This window comes from Panthera leo, chromosome A1 (genome assembly GCF_018350215.1).
Source record: "Panthera leo isolate Ple1 chromosome A1, P.leo_Ple1_pat1.1, whole genome shotgun sequence".
Lineage (NCBI taxonomy): Eukaryota > Metazoa > Chordata > Mammalia > Carnivora > Felidae > Panthera > Panthera leo.
Window position 1 is genome coordinate 18933704 of NC_056679.1, and position 17837 is coordinate 18951540.

A 17837-nucleotide genomic window follows, 5' to 3' on the forward strand; every position below is an offset into this window, starting at 1 on the left:
TATTCCAACCTGACTCATTTTTTAGTTCTTTTATCTCTGCAGTAAGGGATTCTCTAGTGTCTTCTATGCTTTTCTCAAGCCTAGCTAGTACCCTTATAATTATTCTTTTAAATTTTGGTTCAGACATCTTACTTGTATCTGTAATGATTAAACCCCTGGTTGTGACTTCTTCCTGTTCTTTCCTTTGGGGTGAATTTTCTGTCTTGTCATTTGTCTGGCTCACTGTGTGTGTGTGTGTGTGTGTGTGTGTGTGTGTGTGTATGTGTGTGTGTGTGTGTGTGTGAGAGAGAGAGAGAGAGAGAGAGAGAGAGAGAGAGAGAGAGAGACTGTTAGGAAAGCCTGTTGTATTCCTGCTCCTGAGAGTAATGGCTATATTAATACGTGCCCCCCCCCAAAAAAACCCCAAAAAAACAAAAACACAGAAACTAGATACTAGTTGTGCTTTGGTCTGCTTGCTAAAAGAAGCCAGATCTCAAAAAAAAAAAAAAAAAAAAAAGCTAGATTCTCTTTCCCCTAGAGTTGAAGTTTGCAGCAGCACTCTGTGATCACTAGACTTGGTGCATGCAAGGGGTTTATGCGGGTCTTCTGGGGGTGGGGCCTGCTGCACCCATTCTCAGGCCGATGTGCCCTAGTGGAGATGCACCTACAGGGTGCAGGGTGGCTGGGTTTGGCGTAAACAGCTTCAGCCTCCATTGGGAGGCGCTGTTTTGCTCACTGATTTGGTCAGTGCTGATGGGGGGAGGGGAAAAATTACATGACCCCACTCTCTCCTCCCTGGAGCATGGAGTTCATGCCTGCTAATCTTCAGGGAGCTCACACAGAAGAGCCAAACAATCACTCTCTTGTGTCCCTGACTTCTGCCAGATCTCTGCACCCAAGTTGTCTGTCTGCCAAGTAGCAGAAGTCTGTGTTTTATCTCAGGAATGTAGCCGGACTCCAAAACTCCAAATTTTAGATGTCTATGTGGGGTAGACCCATACTGATTCTCTGAGGGAGGGTCTCACTGAGTTGTGGCCAGTGCTGGTTTGTCCAGAAATCAGTTGTGTGACCATGCAGAAGTTTGGAGTTTATGGTAAAGTGCAACGGAAAGCCAGCACCAAGGTTTGCTGCCCTTAGCTGGTATTCTTTGTTTCTACACTAGGGAATAGGGCAGCACTTTGGTGGTGCCAGCTCTTTTTTCCCTGGAAAGGCCATGCCACCTCCCAAATGCACTCTAAGCAGGGCAACTGTTTATCCCTGTGTGATGCAGGGGATCCTCGGCCCGCACTATCCACTCACAGGTCTCTGCCCTTCTTCCTCACCAGAGCAACTCCAAGCCCACCAGGCATGACCCTGGTGCTGGCACGGACTCCAAAACTTCAGACTTTGCACTCCATTGCTTTTAAAAACTTGCAGTAGTCAGTCCCTCTTCCTTTTCCAGTCAATGGTTTTGGGGAAGAGTTTTTCTTGAGCATTCCTCTGCGTGTACTTTCATTCTTTCTCTCACTCTGTTTCTCACTCACTCTTCTCTCCATGATCAGGGCTCCTTCACCTTCATGGCCCCTGTAGTTCTTTTCTCCCCCAAATCAACTCTCCACAGGCTCCTACCTTCCACGATGTGGCTATTTTTCCATCTCTAATTGTGCAGTTTTGCTCTCTAAGTCCTCAGATCAATTTCTTGGGTGATCAAAATGATTAGATGTTTATCTGGCTGTGCTCAAGGGTCAAGGCAAGCGTAGGGTCCCCCTAGGGTCCTCTGCCATCTTAACTCCTCCCCCTAAATGCAGTATTTTCAATTCACATGTTTAAAGTCATGCAAGCTGTACAACTTCCCTGTCAAAATTACTGGTTGCCAAATTTATGCTGGTTTCTTTAGCTGTATCTTTTTTGAGTTTTATATTTTCTGTTATGTAGATGTTATAGAATATAACACCATTGCTGTCTTTGTGACGTGGTGTATGGTTGTATGATTTCTGTATGTAAACTGAATGCTTAAGCTTTTGATACAGGATTCTAGAAAGCAGTACATTTTAGTGTTATAGTGAATAAGTATAATATATAATAAGAACTGTACAAAAATATTGAATGTATCTCAGATTTGGGGCATAAAAAACCAGTCAAAAGAGAAGTATTTTATGATTCCACTTATGTGAAATTCAGCAATAAGTAAAACTAATCTGTGGTAACAGAAGTTAGAATAGCAATTACCTCTAGTGTGTTGGGATATTGACTGAAAAAGAGCAAGAAATGTTCTATATATTGTTCAGGGTGTTGGTTACATGCATATAGACCTATATATAATCTCATCAAAATCCACTTAAGGTAAGTGCAATTGACAGTATTTGTTATGCCTTGACAAAAGTATAATTATACATGCATGTATATATGCAGACTTATATGTAGATGTATACATATATGTACGTAATTACACCGTATTAATATATAACAAAAATATAAATTACGCTAATGAATGCACAGCCACACACATATGCAAACTCCTTAAACAATGGCTTTTAACTGGAGTTTCATATTACATATCATTTTATGTTTGAAATTATTTAATACACAGACTCTAAAGCAGTATGCCTCCACTATAATTTAGGATCTCAACCTAAGGACACACATTTTATCTAAAGAATTCCCATCCTTCTCCCCATGATAGACTACGAAAAATGGCCATAATTTGTTGCAATTCCTGCCAGCATGAGATGCGGTCTATTCTACGCCTTGAATCTGGACTGAGTTGTAATTTGCTTCGTACCATAGAATGAGGTAGAAGCCATATAATACTAGTTTTGAACCTGGGCCATTAGGGGCTCTGCATTCTTCTGCTTGCTACTTGTGAGATCTTTGCCACTGCCACCATGTGAACAAGCCTCCAACTAGTCTGCTGGAGAGTGAGACATCACGTGGAGCCATCCAACCAGGCCATTTTAGACCAGCCAATCCTCTGATTCCAAGTAGCTGCCCACAGATGGATACATTAGCCCAGCTGTGATTAGTTACACCTGGCCCTGATCAGCAGACACACTCAGTTAAGCCCAACCCAAATTCAAATTCGGAAACCCCATTATTATGAACTAAGTAAATGGTTAATGCCAGAAGCCATTAAGTTTTTGCACGCTTCATTACATAGAAAAAGCTAATTGCTATCGATCCTTTATAATTTTTTACCTGGGAGAGCAAATTTTTACAACACTGCCATCTCTGAGCCAGTGGTACACTTACGACTCTGTAGTCTATGTTTAGTGAGAAATATGAACATTTGTTGTGTAAATATCCTCACCTTAATGGGATTCCTATAGAAAGACTGCTGTCCAGAAGATGGGAATGACATGGCAATAATACGCTCTGGAAGTCAAAAGAGTCATTATTATGAATGTCATTATAGATGTGAAACAATATATGAGAGCTTATTATATATGTAATCAGACTTCTTTTTCATAGAAAAGAACTTTCAGGATTGAGAATGACAGGACTACCTTTCAGATAACCAAGGCAACATATTAAATTATCCAATATAATGACCATTAAACTCACATTGTGTTCCTAGGACTCAACTGGTTCCAGCCATATGTGACAAATTTGTGTTGACCTATAGTGGGAATTTATTTCTTATTTAAACACCAAAGAAAAATGAGAGATCTGGGCTCCAGGAATGGTGGCATTGGTGCTTTCCAGTGCTTCTGACTCAGAAACCTTGAGACCCCTTATTCTCTAGGGTTTGAGGAAGAGAAGAGGACTCTCTGAAATCCTTGCAACACAGGAAAACGACTAGGACTCAAATTCCAAACCAAACAAAGGGAGCCAGCTGGAAATCCGTTCAATTTCCTGTAACCAAGCAGCCCGGATTTGAGAGATCAAAGCAGATTTTCCATTGTCAGGAGGAGTAAACTACAAATATGTTGCACTACCACAGTGGCTCATATCTTCATGGGTAAAGAATGCTTTGAAATAACATGGCTCCTCAAAATAAATAAAGAAACTTTAAAAAGGTCGGGAGGACATCTGGGTGGCTCAGTCAGTTAAGCGCCTGACTCTTGATTTTGGCTTAGGTAATGATCTCACGGTGAGATTGAGCCCCACATCAGGCTCTGGGCAGACAGCATGGTGTCTGCTTGGGATTCTCTCCCTCCCTCTCTCTCTCTGTCCCTCCCCCACTCACACATGAACACGCTCTCTCAAAATGAATAAATAAACTTTGAAAGAACATGGCTCAGACAAAATAAGAACAAAATGAACATAATTACACACAAGAAAGATTCGAAGTGAATATAAATAAACAGTTGAACTTTACAAACCAGTAACATAGGTGAGGTCTAAGTCAAATCCATCCTTCTTGTATCGCCGTTTGTTTTCTGAAACCTAAGAGTTTAAAACAATCATTAACTTGCAAAACAAAAATCAATGTAAAATAAAGAATGTTATATAGATATCTACAACCCTTGCCAGTATTTCCTGAAACAAACATTTTCTGAATCATAAGTATGTTTTGGCCACTTACCAGCCTTCTGGCCAGCATTTCAAGATGTTTCTTTTGATGAGCCAGATGGAAAACTCTTATCAGAATAATAAGTCGTAGAGATTGAAATAAAATTGCCAATCTAACAGTAAAAAGATCAATTTTTGCTTTAGAAACAGGATTTTGTCAATATGGACCAAGTCCAGAGGACTTGTTCTTAACCAGGGTGATTTTGCACATACACAACCCCCCACCAAGTCTCCCACCCACCCACTTAGGGAATACTTGGCAATGTCTGGGGATATTTTTCATTATCATACTGTGTGTGAAAGTATGCTACTTGTGTCTAGTGGGCAGAAGCCAGGAATGTTGCTAAACACCAATCAATGCACAGGACAGCCCCTATAACAAAGAACTATCTGGTCCAAACTCTCAATAGTGCTGAGGTTGAGAAACTCTGGTAGAGAGAGAAATAGTTATAAGATAGACTTAGAATTTGTGTACTGAACTTTTGTGGCTTAAGACAAGCATTTGTCAGTCATTTTCCCATCAAAAGAAACTGAGCGTTCTTGTTCACCTTTGTTATTCCCATCCGTAACAGAGGCTCACTACAGCTGCTAACATACATCAGGCAGGCAGCAGACTGAGATACTTCCCAAGTGTACTAGCTCATGTCTCTCCTACCATCAGAAAAAAACATGGCAGAGCACTGATGATTTGAATATGTGCTTTGCTAGCTTGAGTGTGCACATAATTCAGTAGGCCTGGAATGGGGCTGGAGATGTTTTTCCTTTTGCATTTCTGGCAAGTTCTTAGGTGATACTGAGGTTGCCAGAGGACCATACTGGACCCACTTATTTCAAAACAATTCCAAAAGCCTGTCATGTGATATGAAGTTTTGTTGAGACCTGAATTAAAGTCCTGGGTTACTGGAGTGCAGAAAGAAGGTGCTGGACTAATGAGCGAGTCATCCAACATCTATATCCCAATACACATCTCCTTCCTTTTCCTCATTGCCACGGTAGCGAGAGGAAGAAAGGAGGGAAAGCCATCAGTCACTTACACACATTTTAGTTTCCTGATAGCTAAGCAGTTCTAACTTTGCTTCAGCTTTCTTCATTTCAACTATACTGTAAGATTCCACCTCCATGGTGCTACCTATATCACCTTGTTTTCTGTTCTACTTGTTCCTTTTTAGGAGAATCATGATGGGAGTCTCTCAAATGTTGCATATGATCAAACCAATACTCTGGATTACAGGAAAAACCCAGGAATTTCAGGTAAGGAACTTGTGATTGAAACTCAATGGGAATTTCAAAACGTAGAAAAGTTAAATTAGGTACAAGAGGCCAAGTTCCCAGTTTGTTCTTTCGGTGTTCCATGTTCTTTATTCAGCTAAAGGTGCTTAATGTGTACACCCTTCACACTTCCCAATAAACAACCATGCTTTAGTGTCCAAGTATGTGGAAATTTTTCTAAATATTTCAGTTTTGGCAACTTAATTGGCTCATATTCAACACATTCAGACTTAGAAGGATTATACAAATGGAAAGCCACAGAAAGTCACCACCCCCCCCAGAAAAAAACAAAAGGGAAAAAATGAAAACTTTAAGAGAAATGATTATATGTTTCTTACCTGGGGATATCTTTAAGAACCTTAAGGTCATAAAACATATAAATTATATCGACCAGTAGAGTCACTACAATGATGACAGCATCTAAGCAGTTAAGTATATCAGAAAAATACAGTCGTATCCTGTAGTACAAAACAAAAAACATTAGTTTATGCTCCTTCAAAGAGGAGATAGGGATATTTTAAGAGCACAAATTATTTGACTCATCCCATTAAGAATTTTACTTAATGGATTCTTTAAAATGCATTTACGAGACTAGACTAAGAGGGAAGACATCCAAATTCTATCCTACTTTATACATACAAATGACAAAAGCATCAATGTAGCAACTCAAGTATAGTAAGAGATATGACCAAACCACTGAACAAGAGGCAAGCATTGCTTTCACATATTGGACAAGAAAAGTGGGATATTTGGCAGTCCTGCTGAGCAACAGAAGCCAAATTTGTCACGGCCTTAGAGCCACTTGGCTGTCATGAGTGTAAAAGAGGAGTTTGTGAGAGAGAGATGGGCCCCCTAATTTGGCCTGTAAACTCATCATCTGGCTTTCCAGCCACAGTAGAATCCCAATGGGCTAGTGGCCTCCACTGTGCAAAGCTGAATTTCCATCCACTTTGCTTTCCTCCCCAATACTGGCTCCCTTCAGGCAAGGACACGATGTCCCAGGGAAACCTCCTTCCAATTCTGAGGTAACCAGGCTCTGAGTAATCTGGAGGTAAAAAGTCCTCCCCTAAAGTGTGAGTATAGCAGGTCAGCAGGAGAGGAGACAAGCAGGCTTCTAAAATGCTCTGGATGAAATGAGGCTGGGGAATTAGTCCCTGCCTCCCACAGCTGACATGACCAGGGCTTGGTTCACTTGATCCACCTTTCCATAAAGCCAGCAAGTAGAGAAAAACAGCTGCTGCCTCACCACCAAGCCTTGTTGATGGGATGAACATGCTTCAGAGCTCTTGTGTAACTTTTTGGGTGGGGGGAAACTTTATAACTTATCTTTTTCTTTATTTTGATTCAAGTTAGTTAGCATATAGTGTGGTATTGGTTTCTAGAGTAGAATCCAGGGATTCATCACTTACACATAACATCTGGTGCTCATCCCAACAAGTGCCCTCCTTAATGCTCATCACCCACTTAGCCCATCCCCCCACCCACCTCCCCTCCCACAAACCCTCAGTTTGTTCTCTCTAGTTAAGAGTCTCTCATGGTTCGCCTCCCTCTGTTTTTATCTTATTTTATTTTTCCTTCCTTTCCCACATGTTCATCCGGCTTGTTTCTTAAATTTTACATACGAGTGAAATCATGTATTTGTCTTTCTGATTGACTTCTTTCACTTAGCATAATACAGTGTAGTTCCATTCACGTTTTTGCAAATGGCAAGATTTCATTTTTTGTCATGGCTGAGTAATACGCCATCGTGTATATATCTATACCACATCTTTGTCCATTTATCAGTCAATGGACATTTGGGCTCTTTCCATACTTTGGTTATTGTTGATAGCACTGCTAGAAACACTGAGGTGCATGTGTTTTGAATCAGCATCTTTGTGTCTTTGGGATAAATACCTGGTAGTGCAATTGCTGAGTCATAGGGTGGTTCTATTTTTAACTTTTTGAGGAAACTCCATACTGTTTTCTGGAATGGCTGCACCAGTTTGCCTTTCCAGCAACAGTGCAAAAGTGTTCCTTGTTCTGCATTCTTGCCAACATCTGTTGTTTCCTGAGTTGTCACTTTTAGCCATTCTGACAGGTGTGAGGTGGTATCTCATTGGAGTTTTGATTTGCATTTCCCTGATGATGAGTGATGTGGAGCATCTTTTCATGTGTCTGTTAGCCACCTGGATGTCTTTTTTGGAAAATTGTCTATTCATGTCCTCTGCCCATTTCGTCACTGGATTATTTGGTTTTTGGGCGTTGAGTTTGATTCTCACATACCTTAACTTAAATTTTTATTTTAACTGAGGTAGGGGTTGTTCAGACCTATTATTTAGTATTTAATACACTGTCAGCTTTTATTTAGATTCAACTCTCAGGGCGAGTTTACATTTGTACTTCACACACATATTCCTTTTAATAATGTGCATGTAGGGGCGCCTGGGTGGCTCAGTTGGTTGAGTGACCGACTTCAACTCAGGTCATGATCTCACGGTTTGTAAGTTCGAGCCCCACATCGGACTCTGTGCTGACAGCTCAGAGCCTGGAACCTGCTTCGGATTCTGTGTCTCCCTCTCTCTCTCTGCCCCTCCCCCGCTCATGCTCTGTCTCAGAAATAAATAAACATTAAAAAAATAATTTAAAAAGTAATGTACATGTAGACACATCAGCTGCCTGGCTCTATTTTGCAAACCCTTTAAGCTTTACCTGTTGAAGGAACTATCCATAATAAGTTGCTGGAAACTAGAGTATCAGTTGCAACAATAATATTAAAGCCCACTCTAGTAGAAATTGGGATTTGGATTGTTTTCTCGTGGACCATGTGGACCATGCCTCCTCTTTAACAAAGAGGAACACATTCACATTTGGTTGGGTTGACTTGGTAATTATTTTGGGATGCTTCTCAGAGCAGTACAAAACAGCTTTATAATAGGTAAAAAAAATCAGTGAAACTTACCCTTCTACATATACTCGAAGAAGAACATCCAAGACAAAAAATAAAGAAATAGCTAAAGAAATTAAATGAATTTCCGCAGGAATATATATTGCGTTTTTAGTGACAAGCAGGTCTGTAATGACGAGGGACATATCCACAAAGATAAGCAAAATTCCAAATATTCTACAACAGATAAACAGAATAAAGATTAAATGGTTTTCACTCCTAAAGTTAGACTATATTTAGGTCAATGATCTGATAACAAAATGTAATTTAGGATTAAATTATCCACTGGTAGGGAATACCATGTTGCCTTAAAATATCAAAAAAAAACTACTAAGTTTTCGCCCAATGGAAGCAGTTATTAGAGAATTAAAATCTCCCCCACACCATTTCATGTTATCATGTCCTTTTATAAAAGACATATCAGACTAACCCTCCAAGATAGCACAGGCAACCTGAATTAAAATTACACGTCTCCACTTGTGAACTCTTCTTAAAATCTGAGAATTTTTTAAGGGGTTTCTACCAATTTCTCATAAAAAATAAAACCACATTCATACTGATTAACTTTTACAAATTTAGCAATAAAAACCAAGTGAAAGCATGACTAACATAACCTTAAAAGACCTCTTTGACCACTACGATGTTTTATCAGTGAGATTTTCAATAAGTATATGATTATATATTAATAGATGCTTCTAGCACAGTGCTAGGCACATGAGAAGGAATCATACTATATACATGATTAAACTCTAAAGTACCTCCAAAGCCTTCCTCTCATATATTCTAAACACATTCTTCATAAACTGAGTACACTACTTGTATAATCTATGAAGATACATTCCTTAGCCTTCAAAATACTTTTTAAAAATTACAATGCAAATTAAAATATTATAAATTTAAAAGGAAGCAAGTATATTGTGTGACTCTGTATCATAGCATGAAATAAATCTTACTATCATGTAGAGAAGAAGCCTGAGTAAAATGGTCCCAGAATTAAGGAGTATTTCTAGACAAATAAAGTGTCTAATAAAAACACTTAAAGAATTTTTAAAAGCATGCTTCATTATTTTTACTTTTACAGGTAGAAAAAACATACTAATATGTTACTATTAGGCTTAGGTAAATACCATTTCTTTGAATTTCTCAATGTTCAGCTGAAACTAAAATTTCAATACAAATTATGTTACATAAAATGGGGCACAAGAGCTATTTAGCAACATACTGACAGTGAAAATGTGTTTCCCCCCTCCCAGGTCCTTTATCATTAAAAATATTAAATATTATGCATATTTAATTTCCTCCCTTTCTAGGGTCTCACATACCTGAATGTGAGTGATGATACAAGTGAGTACACAATTCTCTTAATCATGCTGCAACAAAAAGAAGTAAAAATTAAATTCCAGAGTCTTCAAATTTATCACAGATTTCTTCTAATATGGAATATGAATTTAGCCAATAAAAAAGGATTCTAGAAACATAGTTTTAAAAGAAAGTTCTTCAGAAGTTGCATAACAAAATGCTGTTTACTAGGATTTTCATTGTTCTGCTTCATGATTTTTAAGTTTTCATATGTGGAATAAATTCAAATAAAACTTTAAACTGTGTTTAGTAGTATTTCCCTTGCCTGCAAAGCCCCAATCCCAATTTTATGGTAATATTAAGTTGGGGTCATCAACTAAAGCAAGATAATGTAGAGACAGAAAGGCGTGGTAGAGAGATAGGCATTCCAGCTCTCCCATAGATGAGCTGAGGGATCCTGTGCAAGTTATCAAACCTTGGCCAGGTCTGTTTCCACAGCAGCCAAATAAAGGACTTCAGGGATAGGTAGGGAATAAATGATACTCTTGTCCTATAATGTCCATCTCTTGAAAAAAGATATCCCATAACACAACAGTTAATCATTAATGAGAATCACATTGGGGGTGCAAGTGCACTTTGGAGATAAAGAATTTTAGTAAGATATATTTCAAAGGAGAAACACCCTAGAGATTGGGCTCCTTCCATTAATAGGAGGAGGAGAGCCTATTTGATGGGGCCTTCAAGTTATGCTTCATTTTACTCTATGGCTGGAGACAAGGTAGCCACTGGGGAGCAATTTATTGCCCTGCAGATGCCTACAATGTGGGACCCAAACTCCACTCCGGTGGCATCAATGTCAAAGCAGTGTTCATAGCCTGTACCCAAGACTGAACTAAACAATGGAGTGAACATATGCTGAATAGAACTGGGCACTCCCAAAATTGGCCACAGATGAATGGCAAAGCAGAGATAGAAGAGCTTCCTCCTTTCTGCAAATTCTCCCTCCTCCACCTGCATCCACCACCTCTGCCCAGGCTTAGGAAGCTCAGGATAATGTGGCTGTGTGCCTCATTGGCCAAAAGAGGTGAATTGCGTAGAGGTTGCCATTTTCTTAAAACATGCCCTTCTGATCCCACACAGACCGGATCTCTGGGTAGTGAAGAAATATTATGATAAACTGGAACTTGCTTGACAAAGTGACTACACAGAACCATGCCTGACAGAATCATGAGGCACAAAGGGGATGCTTTAACTCCCCTCCCTCTTTCAGGGCCTCCCCAAACTACTTCAAGTAAATATACAATTGAGATTTTAAAAAAAAGAGCATGTTAAGTGTATAGCTTTAAACAACATGTGTGGAGTTTGCAGGGAAAGAACTGTAACTCAGTAATTCTATAGGAAAACTGTTCACATTTGAAGGAGAAGCACTGTTCATATTTGAAAGGAACAGAAAAACACCCCCCAACATGCCACAGTTCAAAACATAGCAGGCATGCGTCTCTCCTAAAAACAATTACTCAAAGAAGTGCTCAACTGAGCGATGAATCAAAATGAAGAACTCAGGAATAAGGAAGATACCTCACAGGGAAAACGTGTTAAGCAATCATAAAAATTCAGAACTAAGTCTAAATAATCATTGTTAGTGTTGCATGTGGCAATGTAAACAAATGATTCTAAAACCAAGGATAAATAACATGAAATTCTCCATAATAGTATGGCTTTAATATTGCAGGTTATCTAGAGACTTCTAGGAAGATGTTGGAGTAGGAGGATACTAAGCTCACCTTGGGCACACCAGGATAGCAGCCACATCAGTGTCACTAACCCAGAAAATGACCCAAAGACTGGCAGGACAGACTTTCCACAGTTCATTATAAAGAGGAGGCCACATTGAAAAAGGGGATGTGGAGTGGAGATGCAGACGGGAACAAAAGTCCTGCTGAGACTAACCACCAACAGGAAGGATCCTGCCTGGAAAAGGGAGAGGAACAGACTCCACAGCAGGTACCCCAGTCATGGGGGGCCTGCACTAGTAAGATGAGTCTCCAAAACATTTGGCTTTGAAAATCAGTGGGGCTTAACTTTGTGAGTTTGTACAACCAGCAGGGCTTAACTCAGAGTACTTTAAAAATCAGTGGGCTTAGTTCTGGGAGAGCCAGAGGGTGATAGGAAACTGAGTCCTTGCCCTTAAAGAGCCAGAACAACAAACAATCCCACCAAGATAAACATAGAAGCATCAGGTTGAAAAATACCTGGGGTACAGTGAATGAGATTTATTTACTAATCTCAGAGTGTGTGCTAGAGAGTAGGGCTCCTTAGTGAGATCCCTGGGAGATCCAGGGAGAGTGGGACCATTTGCCACCCCCCCCCCAGCCTAGATAGCCTGGCACTTGTGGGAACCAGTGGGAACACTCTTCACCTGCCTTGCTAACACTATGCACCTGGCCCTCATGCTCTCCTGTGAATCTGCCACATTCAACATGCCCCACTCAGAGGGGCTCCCTTTAAAGCGGCATTTGCCCTGAGGAGAGGGGAAGAGAACTACACACACCAATTCCACTGCAGTCCCAGCAGTTGAAACTTATAACTGGCAGTACAGAGTGCCCTGTCAACCAATGTACATGTCACCTGAGCAGATGGACTGGGGGCAGGCATCTGATGTGATTGCCATCCCCTCCCACCAATAAAAACTTCCCAGGGGGCAGCACAGGAAGAGAGACCAACAGTTTGGGCCACCGAAGTTCTGGAAGATAAACTGGGGGGAGGCATTTAGATAGTCTGCAGGCCCCACCCACCAACCAAATTTTTTCACAGTACAACACAAGGCGAGTGCCGTGAGTTCACTGTGACTACAGTCCCAGCAAATGGGTTGAAGCCAGGCATCTTTTCTGACTGCTGACACCACTCAACTGCAAGTCCACAGCGGCCCCAGACTGGCCCCTTAACAGCAGAGGAACCACACCCTGCTTACTACAGGCAACATAGGCCATTGTAGCCAACTGGACTGAAAGGAAATGAGGCTTAACCACAAGAGTAGAATGCATGCAATCCACGTAGGAGATACCTATTTTTGGTAAACAGGCACTACGGAACCTCTTATTCATAACACCACTACTTTCAAGGTCAAGAGACATAACTGACTTTCCTGATACATAGAAACAAACACAGTGAGTTAGATAAAGTAAGGGAACAGAGGAATATGTCATAAATGAAAGGACAGGACAAAACTACAGCAAAAGAGCTAAAATGAAACATAGATAAGCAATATGCCTGATAAAAAAGTCAAAGTAATGGTCACAAAGATACTTACTGGAAAAAAAAAAAAGACTGGAGGACCTCAGGGAGAACTGTAAAAAAGATATAAAATATAACAAAGAACCAATCAGAAGTGAAGAACTCGATAACTGAAATTAAAAAAAAAAAAACAAAACACTAGAGGGAATAAAGAATAGAGGCAGAAGAATGGATTAGCAAGCTGGAAGATAGAATAACAGAAAGCAACCAAGCTTAACAACAACAACACAAAAGAATAAAAATGTGAATAGGTTAAGGGAATCAAGCAAAATCATCAAGCATAGTAACATTCACATTATAGGAATCCCTAAAGGAGAAGAGAGGGACAAGGGGGCAGAAAATTTATTTGAGGATATCATAGTTGAAAACTGCTTATATCTGGGGACAGAAACAGGCACCCAGATCCAGGAGGCACAGAGAGCTCCCAACAAAATTAATACAAAGAATTCCACACCATGACACATAACATTTAAAAAGGCCAAAGGTAGTGATAAAAAGATTTTTTAAAGCAGCAAAGGAAAATAAAGCAGTTACATAAAAAGGAAATCCCATAAGACTATCAGCTGGTTTTTCAGCAGAGACTTTGCAGGGAAGAAGAGAGTAGCATAATATATTCAAAGTGCTGAAAGGAAAAAAACCTACAGTCAAAAATATTCTACCCAGCATGGCTGTCATTCAGAATAGGAGAGAGCAAGAGTTTCCCAGACAAAAGTGAAAGGAGTTCATTACTACTAAGCAAGTCTTACAAGAAATGTTAAAGGAAATTCTTTCAGTGGAGAGAAAAGGCCATTATCAAAAGTAAGAAAATTATGAAAGGAAAAAATTTCACAGGTAAATACAAACAGGTAAATAACTATAGTAGACTAGTTACTTATAAAGCCAGTATGGAGGTTAAAGCAAAAAGCAGCAAAATCAAATATATCTATAAAAATCATTCAAGGGATTCACAAAATAAAAGGATGCAAAGTATGACATCATATACATAAAACACGGGGTGTGTAAAAATTTAGTGCTTTTAGAAAGTGTTCAAACTTAAGCAACCACCAATTTAATATAGACTGCTATGTGCATAAGATGTTATACATGAACCTAATAATCACAAATCAAACAGCTGTAATAGATTATGCAAAAAATAAAGAGAAAGGAATCCAAGGATATCACTAAATGAGACATCAAACCACAAGGGAGAGAGCAAGAGAAGGAACAGAGAAGAACTACAAAAACAACTGTAAAACAAATAAGTACATATACCTATTAATAATTACTTAAAATGTAAATGAACTAAACTTTCCAATAAAAAGACATAGAGTGACTGAATGGATAAAAATATCTATCTATATGCTGCCTACAAGAGACTCATTTCAGATCTAAAGACATACAGATTGAAAGTGAGGGGATGGAAAAACATTTACCATACAAATGGAAGCAAATGGCTGGGATAGCAATACTTACATAAAAAAAGTCTTTAAACAAAGAGACAAAGAGACATAATGATAAAGGGAACAAACCAGCAAGAAAACATAACTGTATGCACCCAAATATAAATTATGCACTCAACTTGGGAGAACATAAATCCATAAAGCAACTATTAACACATATAAAGCAAGAAATTGAGAGTAATAGCATGATAGTAGGGGACTTTAATACCCCCATTTACATCAATGGACAGATTATCCAGACAGAAAATTAACAAGGAAACTATGGTTTTTGAATGACTCATTGGATCAGTCAATGGACTCAATGGACCTAACACATATATTCAGAACACTCCATCCTAAAACAGCAGAATATACATTCTTTATGAGTGCACATGGAACATTCTCCAGAATAGATAACATGTTAGGCCACAAATCAAATCTCAACAAATTCAAAAGGATTGAAATCATATCATACATCTTTTCCAACCACAATGGTGTGAAACCAGAAATAAATTTTGGATGCAACAAAAGTTGTTCTGAGAGGAAAGATTATAACAATACAGGCCTACCTCAACTACCACAAAATATCTCAAATGAACAACCTAACCTTACACCTAAAGGAACTGGAAAAAGGACAAAGCCCAAAGCCAGTAGAAGGAAAGAAATAATAAAGATTAGAGCAGAAATAAGTGAAATGGAGACTAAAACAAAAACAGTAGAACAGATAAATGAAAGCAGAAGCTGGTTCTTTGAAAAGATCAACAAAATTGGTAAACCTTTAGTCAGACTGAGAGAGAGAGAGAGAGAGAGAGAGAGAGAGAGGGAGGGAGAGGGAGAGAGGGAAAGCAAGAGCAAGAGAGCACACACAAGGGCGAGTGCATGCAAATAAATTCAGAAATGAAGGAGGGAAGAGAATGACCAACACACAAAAATACAATTATAAGAGAATATCATAAAAAATTATATGCAAACTGGACAACCTACAAGAACTGGATAATTACTAGAAACATAACATCCCAAAACTGAATCAGGAAGACATCAAAAATTTGAACAGACCAATTACTAGCATGAAATTGATTCAGTAATCGAAACTACTCCTGATAAACAAAAGCCCAGGACCAGATGGATTTACAGGGGAATTCTATTAAACACTTTTTTAAAAATTTTTTAAATGTTTATTTATTTTTGAGACAGACAGAGACAGAATGTGAGCTGGTTAGGGGCAGAAAGAGAGGGAGACAGAATCTGAAGCAGGCTCCAGGCTCCAAGCTGTCAGCACAGAGCCTGACGTGGGACTCGAACTCACGAGCTGTGAGATCAAGACCTGAGCCAAAGTCGGTTGCTCAACCAACTGAGCCACTCAGGCGTCCCTCTATTAAACATTTAAAGAAGAGTTAATACCTATTCTTCTCAAATTATTCTAAAAATAGAAGAGGAAGGAAAGCTTCCAAATTCATTCTATAAGGTCAGCATTATCCTGATACCAAAACCTGATAAATACACTACAAAAAAAAAAGAATTAGAGGCCAATATCTTGATGAACACAGATGCAAAATTCCTCAACAAAATGGTAACAAATCAAATCCAACAATGCATTAAAATTTTTTTCACCACAATCAAGTGGGATTTATTCCAGGGATGCAAGAGTGGGCCAATATTCACAAATCAATGTGATACAACATATCAACCAGAGAAAGGATCAAACATATATGGCTATTTCAGTTGATGCAGAAAAGGCACCTGATAAAATACAACATACATTTATGATAAAAACTCAATAAAAGTAGCTTTAGAGGGAACATACCTCAATAAAATAGAGGCCATATATGACAAACCCACAATAACATCATAATCAGTGGTGAAAACTGAGAGCTTTCCCTTTAAGATATAGAACAAGACAAGGATGTCCACTCTCGCCATTTTTATTCAACATGGTACTGAAAGTCCTAGCCACAGCAATTAGACAAGAAAAAAGAAACAAAAGGAATTTAAATTGGTAAAGAGAATATTAGAGTCTCTGCTTACAGATGACCTAAAACTATATATAGAAAAACCCTAAAGACTCCACCAAAACTACTATAACTGATAAAGTCAGTAAAGTCCCACAATACCAAATTAATATACAGAAATCTGTTGCACTTCTATACACTAATAAAGAAGTAGCAGAAAGACAAATTAAGAAAACAATCCCATTTGTAACTGCACCAAAAAGAGTAAACTACCTAGGAATAAACTTACCCAAGGAAATGGAAGACCTGTACTCTGCATACTATCAAACATCGATGAAAAAAGGAAAGCAAACAAATGGAAGCCATTCCATGGTCATGGACTGGGAAAACAAATTCTGTTAAAATAGCCATACTACCCAAAGCAATCTACAAATTTAATGTAATCCCTATCAGAGCACCAAAAGCACTTTTCACAGAACTAGAACAAATAATCCTAAAAATTTGTTTGGGACCGCAAGAGACATCAAATAGCCTAATCAGTCTTGACAAACAACAACAAAGTTGGAAGTGTCCTAATCCCAGATATCAAGATACACTACAGAGTTGTAGCAATCACAGCAGTATAGTATTGGCACAAAAACAGACAGGCAAATGGAACAGAACAGAGAGCCCAGAAATAAACCCATGCTTTTATGGCAAATTAATCTACAACAAAGGAGGCAAGCATATACAATGGGGAAAAGATTGTCTCTTTAACAAATGGTGTCAGGAAAACTGGACAGCTACATATAAAGGAGTGAAAGTGGACCACTTTCTTACACCACACACATGAACAAACTCACAACAGATTAAGGGCCTAAATATGAGACCTCAAATTATAAAGTTCAATGAAGAAAACATAGGCAGTAATTTCTTTGAGATCAGCCATAGCAACATTTTTCTATATATGTCACCTAACGTGAGGAAAACCAAAGCAAAATTAAACAACTTGGACAACACCAAAATTAAGAGCTCTTGTAGAGTCAAGGAAACAATCAACCAAATGAAAAGACAACTGTCTGAATGTGAAAGGATATCTGCAAATTACATACCTGAAAAACAGGGTTAGTATCCAAAATATATAAAGAACTTATACAACTCAACACCAAAAAACCCCAAATAGTCCAATTAAAAAATGGGCAGAAGACATTTCTCCAACAAGACATACAGATA

At 38.8% G+C, this 17837-nt stretch overlaps 1 protein-coding gene across 9 annotated transcripts in view; it reads right to left on the minus strand.

Moving 5' to 3' along the window:
* The window catches only part of LOC122200466 (phosphatidylinositol 3,4,5-trisphosphate 3-phosphatase TPTE2-like), a 165449-nt gene that overhangs the window by 78930 nt on the left and 68682 nt on the right, over window positions 1-17837 (minus strand). For all 9 annotated transcript variants that reach the window (XR_006193979.1, XM_042906550.1, XM_042906476.1 and 6 more), the window contains 6 exons: window positions 9988-10035; window positions 8681-8842; window positions 6078-6197; window positions 4484-4583; window positions 4281-4344; window positions 3266-3330 (listed from right to left, as the gene is read on the minus strand). Coding sequence is in view for 8 of the 9 variants with exons in the window: in XM_042906550.1 (XP_042762484.1) it covers window positions 3266-3330; window positions 4281-4344; window positions 4484-4583; window positions 6078-6197; window positions 8681-8842; window positions 9988-10035 (559 nt within the window). In the remaining variant the exon portion in view is untranslated. The remainder of the gene's footprint in view (window positions 1-3265; window positions 3331-4280; window positions 4345-4483; window positions 4584-6077; window positions 6198-8680; window positions 8843-9987; window positions 10036-17837) is intronic.